Source organism: Venturia canescens, chromosome 8 (genome assembly GCF_019457755.1).
Source record: "Venturia canescens isolate UGA chromosome 8, ASM1945775v1, whole genome shotgun sequence".
Classification (NCBI taxonomy): domain Eukaryota; kingdom Metazoa; phylum Arthropoda; class Insecta; order Hymenoptera; family Ichneumonidae; genus Venturia; species Venturia canescens.
Genome location: NC_057428.1, coordinates 2,298,318 through 2,314,650, shown reverse-complemented (window position 1 = coordinate 2,314,650; position 16,333 = coordinate 2,298,318). Strand labels below are relative to the sequence as shown.

The 16,333-nt window shown below is 37.2% G+C and overlaps 1 protein-coding gene across 1 annotated transcript; it reads right to left on the bottom strand.

Moving 5' to 3' along the window:
* Positions 1-12,543: 12,543 nt before the first annotated feature.
* LOC122414826 (uncharacterized protein F54H12.2-like) lies at positions 12,544-13,866 on the bottom strand. Its single transcript, XM_043426419.1, has one exon. The coding sequence runs from the start codon at positions 13,864-13,866 to the stop codon at positions 12,544-12,546; it is 1,323 nt and encodes a 440-aa protein (XP_043282354.1).
* Positions 13,867-16,333: the final 2,467 nt, after the last annotated feature.

Here is a 16,333-nt window from a genome sequence, read left to right as displayed (position 1 = left end):
CAAAGAGATAGTTGCCGCCGAGCATATGTGGAATGATGTCCAAATTCAAGTGGGCGTGTAACGCCAGCGTTAATGCTAGTTCCATAAAAATAATGCAGAAATTAACGTCTAGTTTTATTTTTATTTGAATGAGCAATTTAAATGAAAAGTGATGGGCCGGACAAGTACTTTTAGCACATATTTAAACATAATTTGTACCGATACGAAATCGACGTCGAATATTGTGAATACCAGGGGATCCTGAAAGTCTGAGAAGAATCGATTTTCTTCTAAGTAAGTCTCTGCCACCATAGAGTAACAAATGACTTTTACCTTCGATGCGATTTTTTTTTGGATTTGAACGTTTCTCAGAACAATTTCATATTGTGAAAAATTATGTATTATATACTAATAAAATACTTATCCTCCGATTGATGCCATAACTGCACATAACTCAGATGGTAACTTTTTTGATTCACTGGAACTTTCTCAAGTTCCGGGTGCTTCCCGTAAGAATGAATTTCTCACGTCCTATTTGAATTTTTTTTTCCTTTACAATATAATTACAGATTTGTATTTTTTTTAATATAATATTTTTTCATGATTTGTGAAAGCTTTTCTTAATTGTTTTGTTGAAATTATTTACAGTTGGTTTCGTAATTTTTTTTACATACCATTATGTTTTGAATTTTTTTCACTCGTCATCCGATGTACTCGTCACTTTTGCATTTATTTGACCACGTTTTGTTCCTTTGAACCAAACGTTTTTCACGCATTACCATGATTTAACAGATTCATTTTTTTATTCATTGCGTTTGAAATGGTTTTTTTTTTATAACCTTTAGTAATGAATTGCTCATTTGAAGCAAGTTTCGAGAGAACAGATCGAACAACTTCTTATAAATCATCGTGCATTCGTGTTTTGAACTACATGAGTGTCACATAGGGTTTCACTGAGACTACTGTCCAGGTGACATCAAACATGTTTCAGAATCCGGACTACATCTCAAGATATATATAGAAAAAATCTCTAACCTTTCTAAATATTTTTATCATCAATCCGAACGTTGTTGACAATTTTCGGTTTTTTTTTCCGTTACACAACACTCTTGGATTCCTCGGTCTTTATCTCTTTCTTCTTCACTTTTTTCTCTCCACTTTCACTAAAACATTGTACTGCTTTTATTTATTTTCTACAAAACCGAAAAAAATTGGAACAGTTTCGGTGAATTGTAACATTCGCGATCTTTATAACCTCATTTAGTTAGCATTGAAATAACACACCATACGTCATACGACACGAAAATATATAGATATATATTGGTATTATGGCACCAGAAAAAAAATATATCGGTATATAAAATGTATTATGGCACCAGATTTGTCACTAGATATAAAACAAATAAACATCAAAAATGTGTGCGAAAATCCGACCCATTTTTGATGCAATTAAAAAATAAATAATTAATATCTCTTCAACGCGTCAAGCTACAGAGTTCGAAGAGGTCGCAATCGAAAGAAAAAAAATAATAAAAAATATGTCAACGTATAATATTCTCCGAAATGATATAGTTAATTAATTATTGAAGAAACAAATTTTGAAAATTTTCGAAAACAATTGGAAACGCTATCGCTCCGGTAAAGAGTCTCTGGCAGCAACTCGTCATATCTTATAAATGTACTTGTCTCAGAGTCGCTGCCGCGACTCTAGATATAGATATACAGAATGCCCGTTCACTATTTTAGGCCTTCATACTTTTGAGTCCCACCCAATAAAGTTGTAATAGTAAAAAAGTCTTTTTTATTTTGTGTAATTTGCTATTGATGAGCTCACGGACCAAAATTAACAGAGTGAGGAATGCAGAATTTGGTTGATTTATCAAGGAATGCTCTGTCATATATGCTGGAATAAATGAAATTTTCGGAAATAAAGTTTTTTTCATTTCTTATTGAATATCAAATGAGAAGCCGCATGGAGACAAATAATTATAGTCAACAATTTAAACCATGAATGTTTGTTTTGTGTGTCGAATGTTTGAAGTTCTCATCAATAACTCTTATTAACGTGGAAAGTATCGCATAATGGATATATTATCCACTAATGCTATGGGATTGTAATATATTTGATATTTTTTCACGGTTTGAAATCATTTTGGTTGCGAGGTTTGAGAATTTTTGTTTACATTTTTTGAGGTTTAATGCGAAAATGGGCGATCACCAATTTACTAGTCCGAATTTTTTCCGGAGAGGGAATTTTTATGGTTTTATCATAAATTTTTGTGCTGCACGTAACTCCAGTGGGAACATTTTTCAATTTATTAGAAAATACTTGGCCTCAAATTGATATCATTCATTTTAATGCGGTAAGAAACTTAGATGGGATTTTTTTTTTAATTTGATTTAGTTATTAGAATAAGATAAGAAGAATGAAACATCGTTTTTCAAAATGGTTTTCAAGCGCGATATTTTCATTTTTTATTTCTCATATTTTATTTAAATTTTTTTCACTTTACAAACTAGATTCGTATTTTTTTTCAATGTAACGTTTTTTCAGGATTTGTGACACTTTTCGAATTGTTCTGTTAAAATTATTTACACTTGGTTTCATAATTTTTCTTATGGAATTTCTTTTAGATTTTTCGTGATATGGTCAGGAAACAAGGAACCGTCAATGTACTTGTCCCAACTTTTTTTTCCCTAGGTATATTCTGCGATCAGAATATTGAAAATTCGATTAAAGCAATCTTTTAAAAAATATTTACATACGAGACAAAAGTGCTCGTCACATCTATATATTCTTGTACCTTCTTACTCATTTGTTTTGCAAAATCAAGAAAATTAATTGACTATTAGTAGGCAAGAATTTCAATATTTTCAGTATAATCGTAATAGTAAAAAATTCTTTTTTAAATCTCATGTAACTGGCAATTAATGAGCTCAAGAACAAAAATCAATAGAGGGTGGAATGCGAAATTGAAACATTGGTTTATCTATCGAGGAATACTCTGCCATATATGCTGGAATAAATAAAATTTACGTAAATAATGATTTTCTCATGTTTTTAAACCAATCAATCCGAACGCCGTATAATGACAAATAATTATACTCAACAATTTAAACCATGGACGTTTGTTTTATGTGTCCAATGTTTGAAATTCGATTCAAAACTCTCATTAAAGTTGAAAATACCGTATAATAAGTATATTAGTGGATAATTTTATTCACTAATGCTGTAGGATTGTAGTGGATTCGAATATTTTTTCACGGTTTGAAATCATTTTCATTGTGAGATTTAAGAATTATTGTTTACATTTTTTGTGGTATAATGCGAAAACGGGCGATCATCGATGTTCTCTTCCAAATTTTTTTCCCCGAGAGAATTTTTTTCGATTTTATATCAAATCGTTTTTCTGTGCTTGTTCTAAACTATATAAAAAGTTTTTGAATAAGGTGTTTTAAAGTTTTTCAATGTTTTTGTTGGGATGTTTCAAAATAATCTCTCCAATGATTTTAGTCAAGGTCTGTCCATTTCATAATAATTTTTATATTATTCAAATGTTCGTAGTGATCTTCGTAATTTTTCAACGATTTTGATTGTTTCCACCATTTTGTGAGATTTAAATCATTTTTCGTAATATTTACGAATTTTTTCCATTTTCGTGAAGTTTTTTCGCCTTACTTATAAATATTGCTTTCAATTTTTTTGATGAAATCATTTTGAATAAAAAAGATATGAAAGATTTTTAATGAAACAAATGTATTTGTTGATTTTTCTCAAATTTTGATAGAAAGAGAGAAAGAGAGAGAAAAAAAACATATAAAGCTCACCGAGTCGACCAGAATTAGCAATTTAAAAAATATATATGTTTCATTCAGAAGCTAGAAATTTTTATTTTATTCAAAAATGGGCTTGTCACAACCGACATAAATTTTTGTTCAATTATATTATAATTAATATTAGATTAATCAACCACCGAACTTATAAGCGCTCTGGCTTGAGCCTTAGCCATTGTCATATATAGTCAGGTCATTCATCTGTACGCGTCACACGACGACCACACCCATGCATCAATACTCGAAAAACTGTATATACAACAAACCACCGAGCGACCCTTGGACCCAAGACGCTTAGGCCATAAATAAGTTTAGGGGCTGTAACGTAACGCTCTTGCCGACCCAGCCTGAACGCCGCCACGCGTCGGTTCGAGCTACCTTAATTTTAAAAGGAGCAGGTATGAACGAGACGAGAGACGAGGATTGTGTTGATAGGATAACAAAATGGATTTATTAAACAATGCTTTTGTGTTTTTACAAAATGATCCGCGTCTTTTAAACTAATCTGTGTTTGTCCGCGTTGTTTGACCAAGTCAGGCGAGAGAAGACTCGAAAGACCCGGAAAAACGGAGCGTTTTTCTGTATGAAATTTCGATTGAATTTTCAAATTTGTTTTCGTTTTTTGTTTATACAATAAAGAACGCTTTTTGGTTTATCATGCCCCCTGCTTATTCTATTTCCTTTCCTTTCCGCTTGCATGAGATTTTTCAGACAAAAAACAAACTAAAAATAATGAAATTCGCAACACTAATAATTGACAACCGATGTCCTGTAATCCTATACCGCTTGAACCTGGATCTTTACGCTTCCTAGTAATTCAAGAGTGTTGTACGCTTTAGTTTTTACAATTTCTCGCTTTTGACGTTATACAAACTCTAGTCTTACCACTGCCTCTTGAATTAACGCTTTTATTCGCTTGTTATTTGTTTTTATTGATTATAATTTGATCGGATGATTTATTTTGACTTTGAAGTCGTACAATGGTTCAAATGAACTGTAGATTATTGAATTATTGAATTCTAACGCTAATTATTCGTTCGACCCAACCAAATCGGATAAATTGTAAAACAATCTTGAAGTTAATAATAGTTAATCATAAAATCATTTATTTATCGCCTCTATTCTCAATAAACCCAAAAATATGAAATTTAGAGAGTTTGTGCTTGACCACGGGCCTCAAACGTCGCCGAATGGCGCCAATGTTCAAAGACACAAGACAGGTTAGGATGTGAACCCCCAGACCACGGGCTCGATACGTCGCCGAGTCTGGCCAATGTCCTGAGCATTCACTAGGTTAGGTAATTTTGCCCACGGACGACGGGATCGATACGTCACTGAGTCTCACCAATGTCCCGTGCAGCGAAAATTCGGAAATTATAGGTTATGTGGAATGGACCCTGGACTACGGGATCGATACGTCGCCGAGTCTCACCAATACCCCAGGCATCCAAAGGAATAGTAGGAAAAAGGATTTTAGGTTATACCAGAATAGAGTGTATTTTTCTATTTGAGTCTGCTAGTTCTTCTAAGAGATCCGAGTTGGTTCTAGAGGTAGGGTGAACTGCCTCTCGAATGAGCAGTGCCCTGACTCTTATGCCCCGTTCCCCACTCTAAATTCTCTCAAACGCCGAATTTCTCTATTTCGGACGCGTTCTGCGCATTCCTTTGTAACGGGCATCACTATTGGCTCGCTGCCTTAATTCGCGCCTTGTTATTGGCTGATCGCTATTTTGCCCGATGCGCCGAATTCCGCTTTGATTAATTTTCCACTCAGCACGACTTTAAAATAATAAAATTACAATGCCAATTCTTATTGTTTAATTCTTTGAGTGATTTGGCTTCATTGTTTTATTTAATATCATTTAATTTAATTTTATTCGAAAAATCATAAGAAGTCACGTTCGGGTTCCTATAGCCCATTAGCGCTTAGCCCCGCGCATGCGCCGTAAGCACGCGACTTGCTTTAATTGAAATAATACAAATTTGTTACCAGATTTAGTCTTTTTATTATTTTTCTCGGATAGCTGCCATTTTTCCCGTCATTTTGACCCTAATTACGCTCATATTAATTAATAAAATGTTAGAAAACAATTAGAACAAGAAAAATATAATTTAGTTTGAATTGTCGTCAAATGGCGCTGTTCGGAGCGTTGCCCGCCGGCTCTCTCGGGCCTTTGTGCCAGTCGCCAAGATGGTCGCCGGTTGGGACGCACGCCCGTCATCGCTCCGCGATGTTTTTCGTACGCGTAGTATTCCATAGTTTGGGCGGGCTCGGGCCGCTACGCGAGCGTTACGTCTCAGGGCTTTAAGAAGCCCCAACCTGACACTACACGAAAACAACACTACGAAGATGACACATCCAGTTCCCCTAAACTAGATCTGAGAATCCAAAAGGCTTAAGACACTTCCGTTTCCCCCACTGATTTCCGATTTTGGCCCCTATAAAAGGGCGAGATTTTTCATCTTCGAGGCAGTCCGTTCCGTACCTAGAGTCACGATTGTACTGTTAGGAGTAGTTCGGTTGTCATTCGGTTAGTCGTCTTATACTTAAACTCTGACCGAACTCTGGGTCTTCTGTAGAAGAGAGCGAGTCGAGTCTTTCTATTAAAGTTAAAGTCCATTTTTCAAGATTGGGACTTAGAATAATTTCGAACGTCCGCTTCTCGGACTTATAATAATTTCCGATTATTCGCGTAAATTCAACATTGACAAGTAAGCTACAACAAATTAAAGTAATCAGAGACACCTCTCCCGTAAAGTACTTAACAATTTATTCCATCAAGTTTGTATTCTCCAATTGTATTTTACTAACATTTCATTTTAATATCGGAATATATAGAGAATCCCAGATCTCTCTATCTTATTCCACTTTTGTAATTCTACTAACCCTTTTGTTTTCATTAAAGAGTGTATAAAGAATCCTAGATTTCTTTATTCACAACCTTTAATTCCCTTCCTCAGTCGAAATCAAGATAAAGCAAGACTTCTCGAGGCCTATCGGCGTGCGCCCACGACACTCATTACGAGTATATCTATATATAATAACGCTCTGCGTATACATGCTGAATGGAAAAGTCTATGGGACATAACGTTTGTCGCTCGACGTTCAAATACCCGAACCTTTCCTTCACGCCCCTCCGGACGTGACAGGCTTATAATGACTTTTTGAAGTATTCTTTTTCATTTATATCCCTCTATAACCAAGTAACGTCAGATGAACGCCAGAAACGCGTTAGCCTGTGGCGTATGGCATTACGCTGTAACGCGACTAGTGCGCCATCTACTTCGCCATTTTCATATTAGTTTGGCGTTAGCGAGTAACGCTACAGCGTGGCGCGTTTCTAACGCAAACGTGGCGTTGGGATTCCAACAGCATTCTAGCGTTAGGTCATGGCGTCAATCTAGCGTTACAGTTGAACAGTATTATAACGTTACGTTTTGACGGTGTTTTGACGTTAGGTCTCAACAGCATTATAAAGGTACGTTGTAACATCATTCTAGCGTGAGATTTAATCAACATTTAGCGTTTTATTTTAATATTAGATTTCAATAATATGTAGAGTAAAAAAATGTCAAAAGATAAAGTTTCGGTTTTTGCACATACTTTCTAATAAAACAACTTTCTTAATGGTTCACGTTAATTTTCGCATAATTTTCAATAAAATGGAAAAAATTTATTTTTTTTTCATTGAGGACACTTTATAGAAAGCTGGAAAGTTGAGAAACATTTGTTTTCGTTGTCTACAAACCACGAAAAAATTGGCACGATGGCAAATCAATATGTTCACACCGTTTTGTGTGTTTTGGCAGAAAAAAGTTTCTGATGTAATTATGATTTTAATCAGTTCCTTGATCTTATCAGGTTTTTATTCTTAAAATGATGTTCCGGTCATTTGTAATTTTTTTCTACTGTTTTTGAAAAATCTATCGCCGGATCAATTTTGAATTGAAGAAATCTAATGTCGGATTCGTAATAAGTGAACGAAAAATCCCCTACATACAGGATTGAAGAAAAATTGTTGAGTTTTTAGAATTTTATGTCCAACACTTTAAATCCACCATTTTGAATTTTGAAAATCCAGTGCCGGTTACGTAATCCGTAATCGCGAAAACCTCTAGATACTAAGTTTCTTGGAAATTGATGTATTTTTAGCATTTCACGATCGCGTTACTGGATCCGCCATTTTGAAATTTAAAAATCCATTGCTGGATTCGTAATCAGCAATCTCAAAAGTCTCGGATACCAATTCTCACCAGAATCGGCGCAGAGAAAAAATAGATCACAAAATAATAAAAAAAAAAATCCAAAAAGAACAACGCATAAGAGTCTTGCGGGTGTAGATGATATCTTTGTGACAAACTCAACCGTGCAAAACAGAGAGCTATTTTTTTTATCTATCGTGGCTGGATCGAAACATTTTTTTCATTCAACCCAATAAAATATGAAATATATGATGAAAAAAGAATTTGTATAAAAAAGAAAAAATATGGAGAAGAATTTTGCCGCGATAAAACATGTCTCAAAAATATTTAAATTAGTCAAAGATTCTGAGAGGTTTTTTTTTTTAATTGAACAGCCCCTCCTATTGGAATCGACATTTTTTTGCTTCGCGCTGATGAACAGTAAAGAAGGTGGATATCAGCTATTTTTTCATGCTGTTTTCGAAAAGTGCAATAAAAATCGAAGATTTCAAAAAAAAATATATATATATTTCAGTCCATTATTCCCAAAATTACAAGGGTTTAAAAAAAATCAGAAGCTTTTTTCCTCAAAAACACACAAAACAGTATGAACATATTGATTTGCCATTGCGCCAATTTTTTCGTGGTTTGTAGACAACGAAAACAAATACTTCTCAAATTTCTAGCTTTCTAAAAAGTGTCCTTCTCAATGAAAAAAATACATTTTTTTAATTGTGTTGAAAATTGCGCACGAATTAACGTAGACCGTTAAGAAAGTTATATTATTGGAAAGAATGTGCAAAAACCGAAACTTTATCTTTTGACAGTTTTTTTGTGTAACCATTAGTTTTCAATACACAGAGAATTGAAAAAAAAAACGGAAAATCAAAAACTGTAAGTAAAATTCAGCAGTTAAAAATTTGAAATTATTTGTAGATATTTCTGACACTTCAAAAGATACACCAAAAATTTATGAAGTCATTTTGAGATTGTGAAAAATTGGGGTAGCCCACTTGATATGGAATACCCCATATGCGTTTGTTTGTATCCTAGTTATAGAACGTATGGTAGCGCAGTGGATAGCGCTCCAGGCTCGAACTCCAACAGTCCCGGGATCGAGTCTCACTTATGTCAATCAATGTTCTTCGGTTTGTTGAAATTCTGTCTTTTTGTTAAAATCCTTCCTCTCCGTGGTCTACCTTAAATCTTTGCCAAGCGTACTATGAACATATAGTCGAGAGTACAATACCTGATCGTCAATGATTCTATTTATTTTAGAAGGAAAAGTATTACTATTATTTGGTGACATGTACACAATATATGTTTGGCAAGTTCATTGTTGCTGTTAATATATGCGCTTGATGTAAACGACTTATAAAATTTAGTAAATACAATCATATTTTTTTGAATGAGCGTTACCATAAAAGTATTTTTATCACCTCAGAGAAACATGCAAATATGGTACTATGAACCAAAAATGTTTCTCAGTGTATATTTTAAGAAAACTTGAATATCCACTAATGTAATTGTTTTTTAATTTGCCATCCCTTTTCCATTCAACTATTTTATTGAGTAGTTCGACGTGAGATCCCGCGCTGTGTACATAAAGAAAAATATCCATGCTCGACTAGTTCGACTGATAAATTCATTACCTATTCAACGCGTTTTTTTTCTCGAATCAATTTTTACACAGCTTACTTCTTTGTTCATCCATTTCAGTACTTGTGTAATTCATCCAATCATCTGCTCATTTGGTAAAAAAATGAGTGTACGGACAAACGAGTGAAAGTGACGCGTGGATAAATTAGAATGCGTATGGGCATGAAAGAATGGCCGTATCTATCCGTACAAGATTCGAGGAGTTTCGAAATTGTAATATTTTAGAGTAGTCTATTTGATTTTTTTTCACATTTCTTAATAGGTTTCACTAAGATTTAAGATTTTTTTTTCATACAATTTTATGGCTAATTTATGTACTTTGAATACCTGATCCTCTGAACATGGCATCAACGGAGTTGATTGCTTCCTCAGCATCGCTGATAGTAGGATCACTACTTGAACCGTCACTCAAGCGTACGCTGAAGGCTCGAGCTTGTTAATGGGCCTCCGGTGAACTCACGTGGTTGCCGTTTCTTTGGGGAAGAAGGTGTCGCCATTCGATTACTCGTTATTGATATCGGTTCGGCAACAACATCAATAGTAGAGCGTGGTGTGTGGGAAAACGATTTCAGCTTCTTGCTCTGAACGATCGAGGAACGATTTGCGCTGGACAGTATCTTTCAATGAAACAAAGAAGATTATCAGGACTTTTTGAAACATATCGTATCTAGAGTCGCAGCAAGGTCATGACGCCAAGTATTGAAAAGGCTAGTCAAGACGGGTAGCGATCTATACTTGAGATCGGGCGATTTCCTTCGACTTGTGAAGTTGAAGTGATCGCCGTTTGTAGCGAATATGTCAGATTGAAAAATAAATGTCCCGTCAATAAATGTCATTAATTCGCTTCCAATGATGAAATTTTCTTTGGTAATTATGCAGTTTGGCTACTTTTCCAAAAATCAATAGAATTTTATTTTTCATCTCGAAGTTATCGATTAGAATATAGTAATTGATATTTCGTCGAGGGAGGCTAACATTTTCCGTAAAAACCATGAGTTATGGGGTTTTGGAGTTGTTGGAAAATTGCGGGGATTTGGCGTATCAAGAGACTCGGTAGAGTCTCGGGACAAGTAAATTGACAGCCCTGTCGTCTGCTGGCCCGAGGCTCTCGCCGAGACTATACTTTCTCTGAATAAAACGATTCGCTGTGGTGGGGGTAAAATTGGCATGTGATTTTCTTTAATTGCCAAGCCTATGAGTTATGTACGACTTTGAAAATTGAACTTTCAGCTGATTGAGAAATTCTCTATCGAATGAGCCCAAAATCAGCATTATTGGTGGCGTAATTGCTGAGAAAAAACTTTGCACGGGCTCAAGATTATGCAAAAGTTACCAACACATTGAAAAATTTATGTGTCTGTATATTATATTACCATAAAAAAAAACTTGGAAATCGATGCCTCATTCTTCTTATTTGATTCGAACAGCTAAATCAATTGAAAAAAATTCCATCTAATTTACGTGCAGCATTAAAATTTATTATATCAATTCGAGGCCAAGTATTTTCTAATGAATTGAAAAAAGTTACCACTTGAGTTACGTGCAGCACTAAAATTTATGATATCAATCAGTGAACAAGTATTTTATTAGTAACTCCAAATTTTGACATTATTAAATTGTTCTAAGAAGCTTTTAAATCCAAAAAAAATCACATGAAAGCTAGTCATTCGTTACTCTATGGTGGCAAAGACTTATAAGAAAATCGATTTTTCTCAGACTTTCAGGATCCTTGGTATTATTCACAAAATTCAACGTCGATTGGATCGATACAAATAATGTTTAAATAAGTGTTAAAAGTACTTGTCCGGCCCATCACTTTCGGTTTAAATTGTTTATCCAAATAAAAAACAGGGCTTGTCTAGAACTGATGGTTCACAAGTCACAAGTATTCATGCAGAGGGAATTGAGAGAATTATCTTCAAGTAATTTTTACTTAGTTGCACTAATTTAATAAAAAACGGAAACAAATTATTCCGCAATATACAAGGGATATTATTGTGCATTGATAAATGAAAAAAATTGTACATAATGTATATGTTCAAGCTTCTAAAATAACTCTCCAGTTTATATTCAATGATGTCAATTTTTACTTCCTACTTATTCTTCCAGCGAACGAATTCCATACGGAATAAGAACTAACTTACACTATTATTCAGAATATTTAATTAATAATGAATCGCACTTCAACAAATTTTTAACCAAATTCTGCCGTACAATTTCATTTTTTTATGATTGATTTTTATTTGAATGAATAGTGATGGGCCGGACAAGTACTTTTAACTCATATTTAAACATAATTTGTATCGATCCAATCGACGTCGAATATTGTGAATAATATCAGAAGCTCCTGAAAGTCTGAAAAGAATCGATTTTCTTATAAGTCTTTGCCACCATAGAGTAACGAATGACTAGCTTTCATGTGATTTTTTTTGGATTTAAAAGCTTCTTAGAACAATTTAATAATGTCAAAATTTGGAGTTACTAATAAAATACTTGTCCACTGATTGATATCATAAATTTTAGTGCTGCACGTAACTCAAGTGGTAACTTTTTTCAATTCATTAGAAAATACTTGGCCTCGAATTGATATAATAAATTTTAATGCTGCACGTAAATTAGATGGAATTTTTTTCAATTGATTTAGCTGTTCGAATCAAATAAGAAGAATGAGCTATCGATTTCCAAGTTTTTTTTTTATGAATGGAATTATCAGCAAACACGATACCATCAATGTACTTGTCCAAACCTTTTTTTCCCTAGGGTAAACTGGTTATCTCTACCTCTCACGCCCTGCACATCAATAACAATATACATGATGCCGTCTTTTTTATTTGACCGTCACTCTTTGAATGCTCAGTGAAAACTGAGGGTGCTTCTCTCTCTCGCTCATCAACCGCTGAAATCTACGATGACCTGTCTCGATGAGTCAATCTCAAGCACATTATCATATTCAGCGTACACAATACAGTTAACCGTTGTAGGTAAAGACCCCGCGAAGCGTACTTCTATCCTCACGCTGCCATGCCTCACCAGATTCCAGTGGGTGCTGCTATTAGCAGAGAGATCGGGTGTCAGATCAAACGCGAAAAGGCAATGGCCGTATGGGTAGTTCAAACGTGAGATACAATTACCGTCGTTGAGAAAGTGAATACCCGAGCCAGAAAATAACGTGTGATACGCATCCACATACATATTACTATCTGTGAAGTCTGTCTGCAGGGGTTTTGACGGTATCTGTTGGCCGTCTACATATAAAGAAAGATAATTGATCGAGTAGTGGTGAAAATTGAACGGATTTTTGCCATAATCACCGTTGAAAGCCTTATTATCGACAAAACCAATTATTATACGTTTTGGTAGTTGGCCCAGTATGACGTTATCAAGAGTATCGCCGTGTATTCCGGCGTGCATTGATATAGCTTTAACCTCGACACGTGTCAGCGGATATTTTGCTGTGGATTTAGACAGAGCTCTCGCATGAGACAGGAGTATACCGGGCGCTATCTTAACGCGTCGCACGATTAGCGATGCTTCTGTAATGCGGATTTTACAGTTTTTCAAATCAGTCATGAGACAGAAAGTGCTATTGTTCTGCACGAGGCGCAAACGCATCTCAACACCGTTCAGCAAAAACCTTTCCTGATTGAAGATATCGCAAAGCAGATGACCAAGAAGATCGATCGTTCTATCCTTGCCTAACGCATCCCGTCTCTCTACAAGGCCTTTGTTACCATCGCCCTTATCATCCATTGCTCCCTCTGTATCGCTATACCATAAAGCGCTCGTAAGATGCGAGGTCTTCGCGGCGTACGCGTAGTTCAACAGAGTTTCAATATAAGCTCTATAAGCATAAGCATTGTTAGGAGGAGACACAAGTTTTTGATTCAAAAATACATCGATCTGGCTGAACATTGAGTGTAGGAGATTATTGACAGGTCCTACATCGGGTGATACGCCCTCTAACCCCCCTGTCTTTTTATAATCTGGGGCATCTATCTTAACGCGTATACTTAGCATTGTATGCGCGAGATCAATGTACTCATCCCCCTGGCCTGGGACGACAAATTCTATCGGTGAATCATCCGTCAGCGATGAGATTGGTTTGTAGTATACAGAGTGCGTCCCTTCGATCGTTGTCTGGGTTGGTGGTAATGAAAATAATTCAAGCTCCGACTTAAGACACTCGCACGAGTGCGCGTGTAGGAACGCCATTTTTCAGAGCGCAGTTTAAGCAAAAATATCCGTCACTGTTCTTGGTTTCTTGTTACGTCTCGTGACGCGCGGTTTAGCCGATGATCTTCTACCTCTCACACCCTTCTTCCTCTTCTTAACACACTTCGTTCTTGCACCACCGCCGCTTGAACGTTTTCGCGATTTCACCGCCTTTCTTTTCACAGAGTTGCGCCGTGATACGCTCCCCGCAGCAGAATGCACCAGTTTATTAATTTTGCTGCCTTTATAGCCGGAGCCCTTCATGAGCGATGTAATTTTTTCCTCAGCTTTACGCCTCAGGTTTTGTCCTGATTCGCGCAGGCGCGTTTGAAACGCTTCTCTCGGTTGTACACCGGAGTTAACGACATCAGAGGCCATGTTAATCCCCGAGCGAAGCGCCTCTCTACCAACAGTCCGAGCCCCCTGTTTCAAGAGAGGTATGATACGTCGAAAGAGACCCCCTAAAAAACTTCCAATACCATGACCTCGCTGGTTTGGTGAGCCGATATACACATGGCTGATACCGCCATAGCCTGTTCGAGCCCCGCTCCCCGTTTGCATCTCGAAGTACTCGTCATAGTAATCCATTGTAGATACACCCAGGTCAGTCTATACGTTTGAACTGTAGCGTCACCGTCAGCGTCCCGTGCTCGAATGGTATTGGCTCGCCAAACTCATCCCTTATATCAATGGTTATAGTTTGAAAACTAGTATGTAGTAAGGGAATATAACGCGGTGGCGAGAAGCTTTTTATCCTCACAGAGCCGTAATTATGGGCATCGGCGATAGCAACAGGCACAACACGTAGCAATGGTGTGCGAACATCGCCGGTAATATAGGGCTCGCAGATATCGGTATAAACGTACATCATGTTGGGGGTCCCGTTGGCTAAATTGGCAGGCCTCTGAGCAGTGTATCCTCCACGGGGTACTACTACGCCTCCTGTTTCGGTGAACCCTAAAAACTTGCTCAGTACGTCGGAGAAAAAAAAGGTATGCTCCAGGTTCTTACAGGATTCGCAGACGCGCTTCACCGTCACATACCCGTTGCGGGCGTACTTGAATTTCAAATGGCCCGTGACATAAGGTATTTCGTTAATAGCCTCGAGCAATGTCCCTATGCTGTGGTATACACCGGGTGGCACACAGGCGTTATCTTCCTTAAAAGCAAAAGCCGTTGAAACACCGGTCGACAACTCGCGCTCGATAGGCACGTACTTCACCGGGGTACCAGCCGGCTGCCTCGTTGTCACACTCAGGAGGTTTCGCGCGCCCTCGACAGGTACGTACTTCGTTGAGATACCAGCCGCCTGCTCCGTTGTCATATTCAGAAAGTTTCGCTTGCCATCGGTAGGCACGTGTAAAATGGTTGCGGGTATATGGATCTCAGCTAATGAAACAGCCCAACTACCGTGAAGAGACATACGCTGCGGTAGATGTGTGGTATACCGTGTTGTTACATTATCGGGATAATAATCCATGCTACTATTACTAGGCAAAACCATGTAAAACTCGTCTTTCATTTTAATGCCCGCTGTTTAACCTGCTTTGTTTGCACTCTCGATAGCTCGGGCTCATAAAATATACCATCAATATCCTCGTCGTGGAGATCGCGCAGGAAGTATACCGCAGGGCAAATGCCGGACGACCCACGGTGAATCTTGAACAGCTCGCTACTCCAGCCAGCTTCGTAACCTTTTGCAAAGGCCGCCTTCGCGCTACTGATACGCACAATGTCACCCACCTTATATTTAGGGAGACAATGCTCTGGTCTTTTGTATCGCTGTATCAGGTTATTCCGAGCCTTAGCGGCTGTAGCAAACGTCACTGAGACGGGCTTCATTTTTATAGCGCTATGCGTAGAGTTGTTGTATGCTGAAACAATGCTCTGTAGAACGTCGATGTAGCGTTTTTGCCGGGAATACGTGAAATAGCGCCACATTCTCTCCTTCAGCGTTCTATTGAATCTCTCGACAATAGCCGCTTTGATATCGGGGTTTCTCGCAATGCGAAACCGTATGTCTTTTTTCTTTAGGAGATCCTGAAATGCAGCACCTACGAATTCTTTACCTCTATCCGTCTGCAGATAAACGGGTGATCGACCGTTGCTATTTTTCTTAGACAAGATGAGATTAAACGCTTTAGCCACAGATGCGGCAGATTTGTCGCGTAGAGGTTGAACCCATGCGAATTTACTGAGAGTGTCTATCACAACGAGTAGATAAACATAGCCGTCGTTATAATCTTTAATTGAGCGAAGATCTACCAGATCAGCTTCCCAAAAATCATTAATGTTCCGTACGTTATAAAAACGTCGCGGAAAGTGCTGTCGCACGGGTTTGTGTTTCGTGTAAGCATCCTGTCCCTCAAGCCACTGCAGCGCCTTCGTTCTGGATACTTTTTTCTGACGTGCCAGACGTAGCAGTTTAGCAGCGCCTGAAAACGATGCTTCATGGGATGGATTAAAA